At 47.5% G+C, this 17,800-nt stretch overlaps 1 protein-coding gene across 2 annotated transcripts in view; it reads left to right on the top strand.

The window, feature by feature from the left end:
- Positions 1 to 351: 351 nt before the first annotated feature.
- The window catches only part of ELAVL1 (ELAV like RNA binding protein 1), a 45,359-nt gene continuing 27,910 nt past the window's right edge, over positions 352 to 17,800 (top strand). For both annotated transcript variants that reach the window (XM_036399659.2, XM_036399658.2), the window contains exons 1-2: positions 352 to 434; positions 10,723 to 10,906. In XM_036399659.2, the coding sequence (XP_036255552.1) occupies positions 10,735 to 10,906 (172 nt within the window). In that variant the 5' untranslated portion in view covers positions 352 to 434; positions 10,723 to 10,734. The remainder of the gene's footprint in view (positions 435 to 10,722; positions 10,907 to 17,800) is intronic.

The raw sequence follows: 17,800 nt of genomic DNA, 5'->3' as shown, positions 1-17,800 counted from the left end.
TGGCTCCCCGGCACAGGGCACCACTCGCGTTTCTGCTGCTCCAAGAGCCTGGCCGGCCACAGGAGGCACGTTCTCCTCCGTCTCCTCTCCACAGAGCAGCTGGACCCGCGGCCGGGGCGCACGGGCCCTTCCCGAAGCCCCGGGCCGCCCCAGGGAGATCACTCTGTTTGCGCTGCCGGGCCCCTCCACCCCGGGCGCGTTCCCCTCTCCTGCTCCCCTCTCCCGCTCCCCTCCCCCCGGCGCGAGGTAGGCTCCGCCCCCGGCCGGCACTTGACGGACGGGCGGAGGAGCCAATGGCGCGCGGGGCACGTGCGCGCGGCAGCCAATGGGTGTCGGCGGGCGGCACGGGGGCGGGGCCGTGGCGCTGGAGCGGCTCGTTGTGCGCTGCGGACCGATCGCCTCCCGCTGCCCGGGCCCGGCCGCCGCCGCCGCAGGTGAGGCCTGGCGCGGGGCCGCGGCGTCGCGCCTGAACAGCCCCGGCGGCACCCGCGGGGCCGGCGCAGGAAGGAGCGGGCGACGAGGACCGGGCGCCCGGGCCGAGGCCTGGGCCTGGCAGGGTAGCCCGGCCTGTGGGGGGAGGGGCCGCAGGGCAGCGCGGGCCCGGGGCGGAGGGCGGGCGGCGGGGTCGCGGCCTGCGGGGCCCGCGGGGGCCGGATGGGGCACGGGCAGAGAGCGGGTCCCGAGGCCGCCGCGTTTGCGGCGGGAAGGCCGCAGGTCGCGGTGCCGCGATGCGCGGCGGGTCCGCGCCGCGGCTCAGGGCCTTTCTCCGTCCGGTTAATGGCCTCATCTTTCATGTTTATTTTTCCCGTGTCTGTGCGGACACAGCTTTTAAATCTCCCACGTTGGTTAGGACTGGCACGTCGTTGTTGACTGGCGGTACCCGAGGGTCCATGCCAGCGCGGTCAGCGCCGGTTGGCATCAGTGCCGGCCGCGCGTCCGGGGCTGGTGTGGCGAGTGCTCGGGGCCGCAGGAGTCAGAACTAAAGCGGCAGCCGCTGCTGTTTGTGCTCCTGGGAGCAATTCAGTGCAGAGCGTTTGCTCGGTTTTAGCGGCTGGAGGAGGCAGGACTGTCCTGGGGGCACTTTCTCGGCAGTGGGACAGCCGTGGGGAGCCGTGCTCCTGCCGGGCTCTGCACTGCTGGGAGTGCGGGAGCGTTTGTCGGGCACTGAGTTGTATCCGAGACTTGCTGGGAAAGGAGGCACGGTTTCATGAGGACTTGCACTGGGATCCTGTGATCACTTAATGAGGCATCTGTGGAAAACAAAAGAGGAAAGAGTTGGGAAGGGTAGGGATTAATTCCTTTTGTTATATTGCCTGTTGTTGTTATATTTGATCACTTTTTGAGGTGTTTGTAGTTTTGTTCATTTTACTCCCTCATGGTGGGTGTTGACTGCTCGTGTTGCTCGACTCTCACCTCTTTACGAGTTGTTGTTTCCCTGTACTCCTGTTTTAACCACTTTTTTTTCTGGAGCTGTGTGAACCGTTCTGTGACTTGTTACATTACAACTAGGATGATGCACATGTTCCATAGTCTTTATCAAACCTGTAGAGTTGATGAGATTTCTTAGATTCCTGTTGACTCCTGGGATATGTCTATGTGTGTGATGAATAATAAAATCAAGAGTCCTGAGCCTGTAAGTCTGTGCTGCATGAGATGTTACTGTGAGTGTCCTGTGTTTTGTTCTGAAGCAGAGTAACTGTATATAATGATCCCAGTGCTCCTGTGGTTTCCATTATTCAAGGTGTTCAGCGGTCAGGAGTTACAGCTGTGGTTGCAGTAGGCTCTTTCCAGGCCTGACTGGAAGATGAACAGGAACATCTTAAGCTGGTGTGATTGTTAAATGTGTTGTGGAGTGAGTTTATAGCCCTGCTGTGGCTGGTTCTGCGGGACCAGATGAACTCCTTAGGGAGTTGTCTTGTGTGGTACCAAGTTTGTGAAAACAGCAGCAGCAGTAAACACAGTCTGAATGGAATTGTGAATGTTGTGTGTAGCAGCTTACTTATCTGTGTTTGTTGAACAGTGTTTGGTGCTGACATGAACCTAATAGGAAATGTGCTCTGTACTCTGAATTCAAGCACTATTTTCTTTCTGTTTCTTGAATGTTCTATCACTTTGTTTTCTTCTGGAAAAAGCCCTCCTTGTCTTGACCTGAGACATGCCATTTTACTTTCAGAATCCATCTCTTTCAGCTGTTGTACCAGCCTACTTTCTCTCTTGAAACTTTGGTCTCTGTCTTGTTTCTTGTTTATTTGTTGTGAGCTCCCTGAATTGATTCCCAAAGTTACTGGCTGTCACTTACCACATGTGGATAAGCTGCCTGTGAAGTTGGTAGACTTTTAGTCACCAAGTTTAGAAAGCTCAAACTTGCTATGTATTTAGACTTCAAGAAGAAGTTCAGAGAAGCTGTTCTTTCTGCACTTCCAGGTACTTTAGAAGCGGCCTGGAAGGCATTTAGGAGAATGACAAGAGAGGTGCTAAATTTTGTCTCGTGCTGAAAATGATCAGGGCACTTCTGTCTGATGAGCAGTTCTGTATTCAGGCACCTGCAAGCTTCAAACTGCTGGCCTAAATGAGCCATTTGAGTATACAACCTCGTTATATGTAGGTGATGTATGCAAAAATAGATTCTAATTTTTTTTTTCTGAGGAGATAGGGTGGAAATAAGCTGTACTGAGAAGGCAGAGATGTTTTTCATGTGTGTGGGTTTGCTGCCTTCGGGGGGCTTTTTTGTTTGTTTTTAAAATTAGTAGCAGTAGTATAGTACTACAAAGGTATAATTTTCCTATCTCCTGCTGCTTCCATGGCCTCCATGTAGGAACACAGCAGCAAACTACAGTGTCTCACCAGGCCCTCAGAGATGGATTTCCAGCTAGTTGTTTTGTGCTGGTGAACAAGTTAGATGTTGTCTTTTCCTCCTGCTATTACTTGTCTTCCTGCCCCATCAAGGTGAAAGTATCTGAAGATGGGTCAATATTATCCAAGGTTGGATCAATGTGTGGAGCAGCTGTTGTCAGAAAGTGTCTGGAATCTACAGTTCTTATGTCCACTTCTTCTCATCTCCTGCCCTCTCCTTCAGAAAGGAATCATTGCCTCACAGCACAGTTGTCTCCAGATGTCTTTTGTGTAGGTGAAAAATTGCCAAAGGCAATTTATGGACAATCTGACACTGTCTAGAAAAAGGAAGATAATAAATTATTTCCTTTTTTTAAAAATCTGTTTATCATAAATCTGTGTTTTTTTTAATACCAGTGCAGAAGGTGAGATAGTCCAGACTGTGCAAAGTTCTTTGCTGTCTCTTCCTTGAGTAGGAGTTTGCTGGTGTTAACTGGAGCATCTTTGACCCAGGGGCAGCAGCTGTGGAATCACAGAATGCCAGAGTGGCTGGAGTTGGGAGGGTCCTTAGAGACCATTTCTTTCCACCCTGTGTCACAGGCAGGGATGCTTTCCACCATCCCAGGCTGCTCCCAGCCCTGTCCAGCCTGGCCTTGGGCACTGCCAGGGATGCAGGGGCAGCCCCAGCTGCTCTGGGCACCCTGTGCCAGGGCCTGCCCACCCTGCCAGGGAACAATTCCTGATTGCCAAGATCCCATCCAGCCCTGCCCTCTGGCAGTGGGAGCCATTGCCTGGCTCCTGTCCCTGCAGGCCTTGTCCCCAGTCCCTCTGCAGCTCTCCTGGAGCCCCTTCAGGCCCTGCCAGGGGCTCTGGGCTGTCCCTGGAGCCTTCTCTTCTCCCAGGCTGGCTCCAGAGCAGAGGGGCTCCATCCCTTGCAGCATCTCCGTGGCTCCTCTGGTCTTACTCCTGCAGCTCCATGTCCTGCCTGTGCTGAGAAGTGTATTGTGATGTGAAACTCCGAGCAGAGCCTGGTATCCTCTATCTGTCAGGGCTGGCTGTTAACCTGGGGAGATGGGGAAAAGTGGATCTGGCAGCAGATGTTCAGTGTCTCAGCCACAGGTTTCTGGTTGCCCTTGTTCCTACTGCTCAGGCTGAGAGGGGCCCCAGTCCCTGCTGGGTGTTGGACCAGCAGTGGATGGTGATTACGGCCAGTCTGTGTCTGATTTCTGACAGCATCCCAATGATGATTAATTTTGTTCCTAGGAATTGAGTGCCGTTCATCAGACTGGTAAAGTAAGGTCATTGCTCTGAAGAATGCAGCTTATTTTTGGCCTCAAATGCTTTTGTCTCTGAATGACAATACAGGCATTGACAAAAACACCTTGATGATGTTATTATATGAACATGAATAAAAACAACTAAGGGAGGCATTTAAAACCCTTCCAGACAAAGCGGATTGCTAAAACTGCTTTGCTGAAATATTAAAATTATGACAGTTGAGATTTGTTAGACCAAAAATGTGCTCAAAACTAAGTTTATGCCCAGTGTTTTTAAAACAACATTAAAAAAAAAAAAGCTTAAAATATGTTGTACTGAAATGAGTGATTCAGCATATGGAAATAGAATTTGTGGAAATGCAGCAGCAGATCTTAGTAATGGCCGCTTCTGGTGCTGAGCTATTTTTACTGGCAAAAGTGTTGGAATCTTAGGTGCAGTGAAGCTGAGGAGAACAAGGGTAGTGTCCTCGTTTCAGGTGTGCAAAGGGGAAAAGAATCAAAGAGATGAGATCTGTTATTACCTCTGGAAAACCCAAAGGATAGGCAAGTAGAAAGGGTTTCCTTTTTTTCCCTCATACACTGTATAAATGCTGTTCTTGAATTTAAAAGACAATCTGGATTTTGTGATTTCTCCTCCCCCCAAATGGCTTTTGATGTTTGGTCAAGATTTGAAGGGAATTTGAAGGAATAGTGCATGAATGTGTGGTGAATCAAATACCAGCAGGGCTTGCACTGCACTGTCCTTGTCCTGTGGTCTCTGTGTTCATGGAGAGGTCTGTGCTTGTGGGGTGCAATATGCAGAGCTATTGGGGTCATGAAGAGAGTTTGTATAAAGAATAAAAGGTATTTTCTTGTAGATTATGGGGAAAGGCTCTGTGATGTAGAGAGGTCTGGATTAAGTAATGGAGAGAGATGTGTTCTGACTGTGGAGCACTAGGAAACTTTTTTTTCCTTGGGAGGCAGGTAGGCCTAGGGGAAGGTTTTCTGCTGGTGTGGCTCTTCAGGCAAAACCTATTCTGTTCCTTACACCAATTTCAGAGAAGACAATATGTTGCTTTTTCTTCCCTCAGTGTCTGTCCTACTCTGTTGTGATTAAACTCTTCCTCTCAATCCTGGTATGAAGCTGCCTGCAGAGCAAGTTTTTGCATGACAATACTGTGTTGGATAGTCCTTGAAAACTGTTTTCCTGAAGCAGTTTAAATTTATAGAGGCTCTTGAGGCCCTTCTAGGTGTGGCATTGGTTTTGACATATGTTCTAGCCTGGACATCTCAGCATCTCTGCACCTGCCTTCTGCATTGGTTTGGCACTTGCCTGAATGTAGTAGTGTTCTTTTTGTTCTGTTTCAGGTGTGCTCTCCAAGAAACAGCTCAGCAGCTTAAGACAAGATTGTTGCCTTGTAGTCAGCCATGGGGGGGAGGTGTGTCAACAAAAATCCTTGTGCTGGAGGAGCAGAAGGGCTCTAGCTAGCCTTGGGGTTCTGCTTGAAGCACCCCATTTAGATTTCTAAAGTCCACAGGCAGAGCTCAAGAATAAGCCTATGAGACTGAAGTGCAAGGTGATGAAACAGCTCATGGGCAGAACTCTGCAGCATCACTGGTCTCAGGGCTCCTGATCATTTACCACTGACACCACCAACAAGGAGATTTCACCGGTTCAGGGACTCTGTCAGGCACTGTCCACTGGAGCCCTTCCGGTATAGAGTGTCCTGGGTGATCCTGACTTCCACTTCATGGCAAAGGAAGATGGAGATTTTGGGTGAGTAGCTGGGTCAGCAGCTTCAGGTCTGCATGGTTTAAGGACCATGCTGTGCTCACTGTGGCCCATTCCCAGTGCTCCAGTCAAGGTGCCATGAGCTCTGTGCCACACAAATCATTGATCCAGGAAGAATTTCCCATCTTAAGTTCTGCACTAGCTGATCCATCATCCATCCCACCTGAAGAGCTGCCTCCATCTCTGGAGACCCCAGCAGAAGAAAGACATGGACCTGTTGGAGTGAGACCAGAGGAGGCACGGAGATGCTGCAAGGGCTGGAGCCCCTCTGCTCTGGAGCCAGCCTGGCACAGCTGGGGCTGCTCACCTGGACAAGAGAAGGCTCCAGGGACACCCCAGAGCCCCTGGCAGCGCCTGAAGGGGCTCCAGGAGAGCTGCAGAGGGACTGGGGACAAGGCCTGCAGGGACAGGAGCCAGGCAATGGCTCCCAGTGCCAGAGGGCAGGGCTGGATGGGATCTTGGCAATCGGGAATTGTTCCCTGTGAGGGTGGGCAGGCCCTGGCACAGGGTGCCCAGAGCAGCTGGGGCTGCCCCTGCATCCCTGGCAGTGCCCAAGGCCAGGCTGGACAGGGCTGGGAGCAGCCTGGGGCAGTGGGAGGTGTCCCTGCCATGGCAGGGGTGGAATGAAATGGTCTCTAAGGTTCCTTCCAACCCAGCTATCTTGGGATTCTTTAAGCATCTGTTAAGTGTCTACATATGAATTTGTGACCTCAGTAGTGGTCTGGTGCCTTTTTAGTCCCTGTGAACAAGGTGAAGGTGGACAAAGCCTCTCGCCTGATGTTGAAGACGGACAATTCTTGCCAGTGTTCTCATTTCACATGGTCTCCACAGCTCCTTACGGGTCTCCCTTCTTAGCAAACATCTTGTAGTGAAATAATTAATAGCAGTGATTCCTAGAATTCTGGATGGAGGTATAGAGTGTCATTGGGAAAAAGCTTTTATTGGTCTGTTGCCAGAACCATTAAACCTGTGTGATCTGGTGTGCTTTTGTGAGAAGGTGATTGTCATGGTCAGTGCAACATTTCTGCAAATAATGCTCATGAGAGCTTTTCAATCCTGTCCTGGGAATGCTGGCCTGGCTGAGGGTGCCTGAGCAGTCACTGGCACAGGTGGTGAAGTGTTAAGCTGTGTGGATTCGAGCATCTCCAGAATTAGTGGAAGATTCAGGCACAGCACACATGATTCCCTTTGTTGCTTTGTGCACCCTTGGCATTTTAATTTTGGGGCACCTTACCCAAGGAAGAAGGTGTCTGCTGCCTTTTCAAACAAGCTTCTGTAGCATTTGGTTATTTTAAAAAAATTGTCATTTTAGGAAGTGCAGTGCAGTGGAACATAGCCTTAAAGTTTTAGGTTTTGGGACGCAAAATGAAGGCCTGTTTTGGAAATGTTGCAAACTACCAGTCTCTATTCAGTCAGCCTTCCCAAATGGAGTTGTTGGGCCTTCTTGCCATCATCGACCTGTCCACTGGGAATATAAATGCATTCAGTCTTTTGATTTACATCGTTGTGGATTGACAAATGTCAGTTAACCAAGTTCTCACTTGCAAATAAGTGTATAGGCCTGATTCTCAAATCTGGAATATGTGCTGATAGAAGTGGATTGTTATCTCTTTGGTAGAGAAAGATCAGGACATTCCTCAGTGTATTTCAGTGAGAGCAGAATAAACTTGTTTTCCAGTGTAGCATTGCTTGTTTCATCCATCCTATCTTATAGCTCCTTTTCTTTTTGGAAATCTTTTCAGTATGCAGAGGTTACAGTTCTTCAGGGGCTCTTTTTAACTTTGCTGGCATGAGAACTGCTCACCTGTTGAGGAGTGCACCTGGTGCAGGTTGGCAGCAGCAGTGTGAGCTGCAGGTTGTTCTGGGAGGGGGTTCTTCAACTCTGACAGACTTGGGGCCGTGACCATTTCCCTGGGGAGCCTCTTCCAGAACTTTTTCCTAATATCCAACCTAAACCTCCCCTGACACATTGAGAAGACCCTGGACTAAACATCAGCATCAGGATGGGCACAGCCTGGGGGGGCTTTGTCCAGGGTCCCCCCCAGGGCACCAGCTCGAGCTGTTCTGTGTCCCTGCACCACAAAGGAACTGGAGTCTGGGACTGTGCTGTGGGAAACCTGGGGCCGAGCTGGTGAGAGGAGCTGCTCTGACTGGGGGACTGTGGGGTGTACAGGGACTCCCACGGGGCCTGTGGGGTCACTGGAGCCCCTGCTGCAAAGGGGCTGTGATCCCAGCAGTGCCAGTCTGCTGACAGTGGGACCCCAGAGTGGCATCAGACCAGTGGGATGCTGGAGTTTGCTCAACACCTCACCAGCAGAGGAAGTGGTGCCCACTAACTTCCAGGCTGGCTGGATGGTGTTAGTCCTGCAGCTGATTGTGGAAGTGCTCAGCAAGAGATTAGGAAGAAAGAAGCATCTTCTCTCTCAGTGCTCTGCTCCTCTAGCTCTTCACTGTGCCTTTATTGCTTCTGCATGCTTGGTTCCTGGTATCCCATGGAAACCTTTGCCAGGCCTGTATGCAAGGGCTTCCTATGTTTGCTTTCTAAAAGCCTGAAGAAAAGCAGGTGGAAGCTTCCTTCCCACCTTCTGATGACTCTGAATCAGCACTGCCCCAGGCACTGCTTGAGTATCCTGAGAGGTGCAGACTGTGAGTATTGCAGATGGGTTAGAGGATGTGGGACAACGATGGAAAGTCAGCAGCCACTTGCCAAACTCTTGGCAATTCTGCTTTATGCCAGATATAAGTGTGGTAACTTGCCATCCTGGTGTGCTGGGAAGTTTTCTCTGCTTGGTATCTGACTGTGGTGCCTCCTTTTCAGGCAGCAGATATACCCTGGAGAATTAAAAAAACCCCAAAACCCCAATCTGTTCTTGAAATCAGTAGAATTTATAGCAATTTCTTAATCTCAGCAGCAGGAAGGATTTACATCATAAATAAATGGCAATAAAGGGCAAAGCTGGTTAAAATGAAGGAAATGTTAACTTTTTCCTCTTATAGGTGGAAAAATCTCAACATTTCTTCCTTTGCTTACTAAATATTCTAATTGTGCCATACAACTTTCACTCATCAACATATTGGTGTGTTCTGCTTGTAGGGCTTGAGTTTTGTGGAGTGCAAAGGCAAGCAAAGCTGCCTTCTATTCAAATAATTCTGAAAATGTGTATTGCATAGTTTTATAACTTAGACATGGTGACCACAGATGGTTCAGCTGTTTGAGTGTTGTTTACCAGAACAGGAAACTTCTCTGAGATTGTGCTCAGCAAGTTCTGACACAGCCAGGAGGGAACGTGTGTTTAATAACAGAATTTGCAGTACAACTGAGATGACCTGGCAGCTTAAAAATTGTCTGCTGAGGGGAGTCTCTTCCCCTGCTTCCAGCTTTGCAGTGCCTCCTCCTGCTTTCCTGTCCTGTGGCATTAGCTGGTGCTTATCTTGCTGCAAGGAAAGCAGATTAAAACTGCTGACACAACAGAAAGGGCTTCCCTCCTGTGAGGTTTTCCATTGCTTTCACAGTGTAGATTGGTTATCCCATGGGCAGAGGGTGCTGGAATAGGCTCGTATTGACACTTGAAACACAAAAATGAGGGTAGAAGCTGATCTGTGGGTGAAGGGGAACAAGAGCTGCCAGCTCTTAATGCTTCAAAACATACTGAAAAGATAAAGATTCCATTCAAATCCATACTGTGTTAAATCTCAAATTAGCATTAAGTCTTCTCATGGTTTATTCTATAATCATGTGCTCAAGGTATTTGTTTAAAAATTTGACCTTCACTGTCAGACATGAATTAACAGCAGCTGCTGGTGAGAGGCCTGGAAGTCCCTTCATGCAGGGAGCATTCCCTTTCTGGACTGAGGATTTCTGGTTGCTGTTTCTGACTTCTTCCATTATTCAACTTCTGGCTGTCAGTCATGATGCAGTCTCTGGAAAGGCTTATCCTTTAGCAGATCCAGATCTGTAGATCCTGTTGCAGAAACAGGATTTAGATATCTTGATTTTGACTATTTCAAAGTAGTTGAAGTGCTTTAAAAACTAGGATTTTGGCAAGCCATGAGCAGCTTGAGTCTGGTGTGAGTTTTAGTTGTAGGTTGACTAAAACATCAGGATTCAGTCCCTGATGGTGAAGTGAGGCAGAGTTTATCTTCCTGTGATAGGAATTCTCTGTTTTCTCAAGGCTTTCTTTAAAAAGCTGCAAAAGTAGAAACTGTCAAATACTCAATATGCTCCCAAGTCAGTGTGCAGCACAGACTCACCAGTTTCACACACACGGTAGAGCAGCACCAAAGGCAGCATTAAACAGCAAAAGGCCTTGAGGTGCAAGATGGACAACGTTTACAGGGGAAGACATTCAGAAAATTAATAGTCTCCAGTTGAAACACTGAACTGGATCAGATCTTGCTGCTTCTTGTTTTCCTGTCTGAAAAAGTTCTGGGCGTAAGGTTGGAATTCAGATTGAGGTGGCAGTTTGGTTGTGGCTGGTCAAGTACCTGGACATGGGGGACCTGATTTTTACTTTGGCTGTTGGGAATACTTTGGTGTTTACAGGAATGTCTTCAAAATCTATCTTGATGCTTTTTATTAATGTAAAAAAGTAGAAATCCTGAAGAGCTCTTTAATGGTACATAGTTCTGTAAAATGTCATGTCTGTGCTTTTGAAAGAATGAATTGTTCTGGAATTTTCAACAAATAGTGTTTTGTTTTCTGAGTTGAAAAAATGCATCGCTGAAGCAATGGTTTGTTCTTAGTTTTTAAAATAAACATTCAAACTTATTTCAGGTGGAGGAAGTTTGGTTTATGGAAATGTGAAGATCTGAACCTCACTGGCGATTTTTTTCACTTTGCAGATTTATTGTAAAATGTCCAATGGTTATGAAGATCACATGGCTGAAGATTGCAGGGATGATATTGGTAGGACAAATTTAATTGTGAACTACCTTCCTCAGAACATGACACAGGATGAATTACGGAGTCTGTTCAGCAGCATCGGCGAAGTGGAATCTGCAAAACTTATTCGAGACAAAGTTGCAGGTATGATTGGGTGTTTCAGAAATTGTCACTTTGTGCTAGACTGGGTGAGCAAATACTTGATTGAATACAACTTAATCTAGAAATACAAAATATTTGTGTGTGTAATCAAACTATTGACACGTTTGCCTGGAGCTCCAGTAATGCCAGCACTGGGTATTGGGAGGATGGAATGCTCGAGGCTAAGTTAATGGCTATTGTGTGTATGGCTAAGAATTCTAGGAAGTACAGTTCCCATATTTGAACATTAATAGACAGGTCTCAAACTGGTTTGGATTTAGTTCCTGGCTAATTTATTCTTCCTACAGTCTGAGTGTTTTTGACTCCACCAGAGCTCTGAATATAAAAACAAACCTTTTGTTCTGATTTTGATCAGTAAAATAGAGGTGTGCTGGAGTTCTGAAGTGGCTGCAGGTCTTATCACTGTTGCAGAATTTAACTTGTAAGTTCCTTAAATAGGATTGGTAGTAGTAGCTTTAAAATATGAGAGGAATGAATTGTTCTGACTTGTGAAACTTAACGTTTCCTTGAAGCAAAACAAATGCTGACAGAGCAACTGCTTCCATATCTGTGTAGTTGCAGGAGGTTTTAGCTGCTCTCTGAAGAGGTTTTAATCCTTGCACTGTTAAAATACTTAATTTACAAGTTTTGGTTATTCTTGTTCAGAATTTGCAGAAATTTGGATTCAGTGAGAGCACTTGGTTGTTTCTGGAGGGGAAAAAATGTGCTGTTAACCAGCTCTGTGCACTGGTGTGTGCTGTTAACCAGCTCTGTGCCCTGGTGGGTGCTGTTAACCAGCTCTGTGCCCTGGTGGGTGCTGTTAACCAGCTCTGTGCCCTGGTGGGTGCTGTTAACCAGCTGTGTGCCCTGGTGGGTGCTGTTAACCAGCTCTGTGCCCTGGTGGGTGCTGTTAACCAGCTCTGTGCACTGGTATGTGCTGTTAACCAGCTCTGTGCCCTGGTGGGTGCTGTTAACCAGCTCTGTGCGCTGGTGGGTGCTGTTAACCAGCTCTGTGCGCTGGTGGGTGCTGTTAACCAGCTCTGTGCGCTGGTGGGTGCTGTTAACCAGCTCTGTGCCCTGGTGGGTGCTGTTAACCAGCTCTGTGCCCTGGTGGGTGCTGTTAACCAGCTCTGTGCCCTGGTGGGTGCTGTTAACCAGCTCTGTGCCCTGGTGGGTGCTGTTAACCAGCTCTGTGCCCTGGTGGTTGCTCCCAGCCTGCAGCTCAGTGGAATTCTCTGCTGCCCATGCTCAGTGTTGTATTTCAGAACCCAGCAGTACTGATCGTTATCTAATCCCTAACGGAGACTGCTCCCCAGTCTGTACAAGCTGCATGGGAGCTGCTGGAATGCATGAGAGCTCTTTGTGCGTCATCTTTAGTGCTTTATTTGCTTGAGAATACCCATGAGAACTGAATAATTAAAAACTTCAGAATTTCCCTTCTGAGTAGCCTCTCTGATTTCCATGCCTCTGGCTTTCCTGATATCTTACAGGTGAGGTATCTTGTGATGTCTCTGTCTGTATCTCTACTTAAGGGATGTATATGTTCAGTCATGGTGAAATAGTTACATAAATACTGATTTCTTTGAATGTTTTGGTAGGTGAGTGTTTGTCCTAGATGTTGTCATGTGCTTTGCAGCACTCAGAAGTTGAGGCTGGTTTTGCAAGGAATAAGATCCCTTGCTTAATGATAGCAGGTCATAGCTGACCCACACCTTAGACTGTAAAATAAGCACAGAATCACCTGTGTGTGGGGGAAGATATTTTCAGTGGGAAGCAAGAGACTTAATCAGTCTCTGAAGCTGAGACCCTGCTTCACAGGTACCTGTAGCATCAAACACTCTGGTAAAGTCTGGTTAACTTTAACTTGGAACTTGACAGTGCTGGGTAGTTTAAAGTCCAGAACATACACTTGTGTGCTCAAGGTTGTTCTTAACCTCAAGAATGAAAGGTAAAATTGCTGTTATTGTTGCAGAGAGCCCTTGAGTGCCTGTAGACAGAACATTGGCTTTTCTCTAAAGTGATTGCAGGTGCTGGATTCTGTGTGGCTGCTGTGGTCATGCCACTGAATTTTGTTGCTACCTAATTTTTCACGTGCTTGCAACACTATTAGGAGCAGTTACCAGTCATCTCCATGCTTACTGAGAGTTCTGGAATATCAGTGCCAAAGAACTGGCTCCTTCTGAGCATTTTTTCTTCCTCTTGATTTTGTTTCTGCCCGTTAATGTTCACATTATATTCTTTATTCTCAAACTCTCTGTTAAACACATGGATGTGCAGCAGTTCCTGAAGAGAAAAATCCTGTGGCACAGTTCTGCTTTTCTTGTGCCTCCACTTGAATTTCTTTGACCCTGTGGCAGACAGCAGGAAACTGGAGCTGCAGAAAAACCTGTTCAGCTCCCTGACCTTGGTTTCTGGTCAGATAAGTCATAATATTGGCATGTGAGGGAGAGTGGGTTGAGTGGCCTGGGCAGGAGGGAGGGAACCTTTTGCTTTTGTTTGAGTTAGACTTTTTGGATCAGTTTAGTTCTTTTCAATGAAGTCATAGCTTTTTGTGCCCCCATAAAGTTTTAATAATCAGAGTATTTTGTCTTTGAAGTCCCCTTTATTGTTTGTGTTTGCAGAGTTAAAATCAACGTTTAGTTGATAATGCTTGCTTTTTGTAATTGAGTGATACATACATTTCTTCTCAATTTATTGTCTCTTAATGAAATGTGGGGCAAAAAATACTTCTGCTTGGAATGCAGTTTTTCATGACTTACTGAACTGGCATAAGCTGTCTGGAAACTGATTACTGGGATTCAAGAACTGATTTGAAAGCCAAGTTTGGATTTGTTTGAGCAAAATATTTTATTATGATCATTCCATATGTTGTTGCATTTTGCTTCAAATGCAGCAGAGTATTGAACAATCTGTGTTCCATGTGTTAGGTTGTGGTTATAAAATGCAGAGAAGCTCCTTGAAGCCTCCAGACTGATTACCCTTTATCTCACTACTGATGAGAATTACAGGAAGGTGAAAGTAGCAGCAAACCATAGTGTCAGTTCACATTCCTTACCAGGAACTTTTGGGCATTAATAAAGGTGTGACTGTGTGTCTGGTTTGTTGTTTGAGATGTGACAGCTTCTTTTTCTGGGTTTTTTTTTGTTTTTTTTTGGTTTTTTTTCAGTACCTGTACAGAGAAACTTGTGCACAGTAGATGAGCATTAGAAGGATGCAGGGCTCCTCCTGATCATACTGGAGGAATAGAGTGCTGGGCTTTGCATTCCCCAGTTGGTGTAGTGCACTCCTCAGCACTTCCAGATATGGCTTTGCTTGACCTGTGATGAGTGAATCAGTACTGGGGTCAGCAGGCAATACTGGATTGTTACTGTGCTGCTCACTGTACTTGTGTTTATGGTGAGTTTATGTCTTGGACATCCAGGATTTTCATAAGAGAATTATAGCATTCATTGGACACTGTTCTTTCTGTCAGATCTTAACTGAGCCCCAGCCATGCCTTGGGGCTTTGAACCCTGGGGAAATGTTAGAAGGCTGATTCCCACTTCCCAATATAGTATGGCACAGTGTCCAGCCTGTGGTGTAACTTTTCACTGGTGCATCTTCTGGCCTGTCATGATGATTGCTGAGGTCTGTGAGTAGCCATTGATCTGATTCCATCAATTAAATCCTCTCTTCCTGGGGCTCATGAGGCTGAGAGCAAGAAGTCTGGGGTTGGTCCAGTAGCCTTGCAGCACTGACTGCAGACACAGCAGGGCCAGACTTGTACTCAGCACTGATTCCCTGTCCAGGGATGTGTGTATGATGTTAAATGTCCACTTCCTTGGAGCAGCTGCCTTGTGCTGGAGGTGCTCCAACAGAAGAAATCTGTCTTGTGCTGTCTTTTGCGGGGTCAGTGTTTCACTTTGCTGCAGCATCCAGGTTCTGGGGTCTGGGTTTCCAGCCATTGTGCTGGGCTGGACTCATCTAACAGGTGAGTTTTTTAAAAACATTTCTCCTTCAGTACCTGTTAATGTAGGAATGCAGACCTCTGGGGTTGCTCAGTTTCTTGCAGCACAGATGCTGATGGCTTGTTGTATCAGAATGTCTGACTTTGTACAGCACAGATGCTTCTGCTCAATAGCTCTGCATTTTCCAAGAGAGCCTGGTCATCTCTAGCCTGCTGTCCATGCAGCTGGACACAGACTGTTAGTCCTTCTGGACCAAATGCTGAAGCTGAAAGTCATGTGTGTTTTAGTTTCTCTGTCTTCCCCTTACTCTGCTGAAGTATTTATAACTTTCAAACCTGACTGTCCTAAAGCTCTGAAAAGGTAGAGTTAAACTGCTTTTTTGTGGAATTATTAAAAACAAAAAGCTGCCAAACTCATGTACTATGGCAGCGCATGGTCATATTAAAAATAATATTCCTTATTGGAATAATTGTGTGAGCTATGGGGTGCTCCCACCTGTGATACTGTATGTAACTGTCCTCAGAGTGCAAGGGAAAAGAGTTCATCAAAACTACCACAAAGCTGTGTTGGGGAAGTTTAAACTGGGTATTAGAAAGAGTTTCTTCCCCAGAGGCTGCTGGGCACTGCCCAGGCTCCCCAGGGAATGGTCCTGGCCCAAGGCTGCCAGAGCTCCAGGAGCGCTCAGGGTGGGGATGTTGGGGTGGCTGTGCAGGGACAGGGGTTGGAAGGGCCCCACAAGGACCATCAATCCAACTGAGAATATTCTAGGGCTCTATTCTAGGATTCTATGAACCTTTTTCCCCATGTGTTTATGGTCTCAGACTTCTTTGGGGTCTGTTTGTTGCTCCTGACACCATATCCCCGCTCGGAGTCCCTGGTGACAGGTTGCTGTGCACACCTCATTCTGTGAGGGTTCCTTCTCACAGTGATAGATTTTGGGAAGGAGGCATCCAACTTCCTGAGGGTTCCTGTTCCTTCCCTCACACCTTCTGTACTGCCTGAGCAGGGAGTGTTTTCCCTGTGGTACTCACGACTGCCTGCTCTAGGAAGTGTAGGGTATGATCCTTGACACTGTTCCAAAGGCTCTGTCTGTACCTGCCAGCTCCCCAGACATGGCCCCCTCTGTGCAGAGGCTGGGAGGGAGACCTGGCTTTCCTCTGCACTCTCTGCATTTGCAGTGTCAGTGTGAGCTCTGATGGAGGTCGCTCAGGTGATCAGCAGCTGTCGAGGTAAAGGGATCTCTCCACTGCTGCTGGTAAGTGTGGAGCAGAAAGGACATTTTGGGGTGACTTGTTAAGGTTTTATGCAGGAATTTGGGGTCCATCTCAAACATTGCTGTAGTGATGGCTCACTCTCTGCAGGTGTGCCTGGGACATGTTTCCTTACCGGACCAAAAGAAGTCACCTTCAGATAGTTGCAATTCCTCAGGAATGGACATAAAATTTTACCCTTTCCCTGCCCTTTTCTTTTCATGTCTTCTCTCAGACATGAAGACTCGTTCTCAGAAATTACACAACTAAAAAAGAAATGAGTGTCCTTGTCCCTGTGAGCTTTTCAAGCAGAAAGGGGAGGCGGATTTTACTGCCCAGCTGTCAGGTGCTGCAGGGTGGTGAGTGGCTCAAGTTCATGTGTCACAACTACTACTCATTTCACCAGTGCAGTGAACTCAGTCTAGAAATGGAATTCTGAAGTGTTCTTGTTTGGGGAAAATACTTAAGTATTCTCTTTGACTGAAATAGTTTCCTTTTCCATGCAAAACAACTATGAAATTGTTTATGCAGGTTTGCTGTTAACTGTGGAATTGGAATGCATCATTACCTCTGGATTTTTTTTTTCCTAGCTCTTTAATCACATTTGGTGGTATGTGATTTCTTTAAATGTACATTCAAGAATGCCTTGTGGCAATGGTTAACTTAATGAGAAGTGCAAATGGTTTGCAGACAAATTGCCCAAATACTGGAAATATGAACACCAGCTTTGCCAGCTCCACTTAATTCCTTTTGTCATAAAGGTGGCCACATAAACTGCCTCAGAGGTAGTAACTGAGTTCTCTCAAGGGTATAGAATACAGTTAACCTAAATCAGAAAATTCTGGAATATCCTGAGCTGGAAGGGACCCACAGGGATGATCAGTGCAGTCCTTGTCCCTGCACAGCCACCTCAAGAACCCCACCCTGAGCAGTCCTGGGAGCTCCTGGAGCTCTGGCAGCCTTGGCACCATTCCCTGGGGAGCCTGGGCAGTGCCCAGCAGCCTTGGGGAGAAGAACCTTGCCCTGAGCTCCATGCCAAGGCCCGGCCCAGCTCCAGCCCTTGCTGGGCTCCTGTCCCTGTCCCAGAGCAGAGCTCAGCCCCTGCCCCTGTGCCTGCCCTGGGCAGGAGCTGCAGCCCCCAGGAGCCTCCCCTCAGTCTCCTGGGCTCCAGCTGAACCAGCCAAGTGCCCTCAGCTGCTCCTCAGCCCCTTCTCCTCCAGACCCTTCCCCATCTTTCTAGCCCTAAAGCTTGCCTGGGTTCTTTCAGAAGGATCAGAGCACAACCAGTAGAAGCAACAGCTCTGGCAGCAGTTCTTGGGCTCTGCTTCTCAATATTTGGGGCAAATCTTGGGTTTTCAGTGGATTTCTGGTTCCCTTCTTATGACCCACAGTGCTGGCTGCTGTCAGGATGGGATAGCTGCAGGACACCTGGACTTTGGAGCTGGTTGCTCTGAGCTTTGTCAGGTGTACTTGACCTAAAGGAGATTTAAGTTTTTGTTCTGGTTGCCCCTGTTTGGGAACAGTCAAGCACTTGTTTAGCTGTTGCTGAAGCCAGGCCTGTGTACCAGTCTGGCCTAGGGCAGAGCTTCTGGAGCTCTGTGAGCAGGGACTGGGCACTCTGCTGTGTTTAGCCCATGTGCACTCAGGGCTGGTGATGATGTTCTGTGGTCTCCAGTAGTCATGGCAGCACCTATTCCTGG

This window comes from Molothrus ater, chromosome 26 (genome assembly GCF_012460135.2).
Source record: "Molothrus ater isolate BHLD 08-10-18 breed brown headed cowbird chromosome 26, BPBGC_Mater_1.1, whole genome shotgun sequence".
Lineage (NCBI taxonomy): Eukaryota > Metazoa > Chordata > Aves > Passeriformes > Icteridae > Molothrus > Molothrus ater.
Note: the sequence above shows the minus strand (reverse complement) of the source record. Positions and strands in the feature narration are given on the sequence as shown.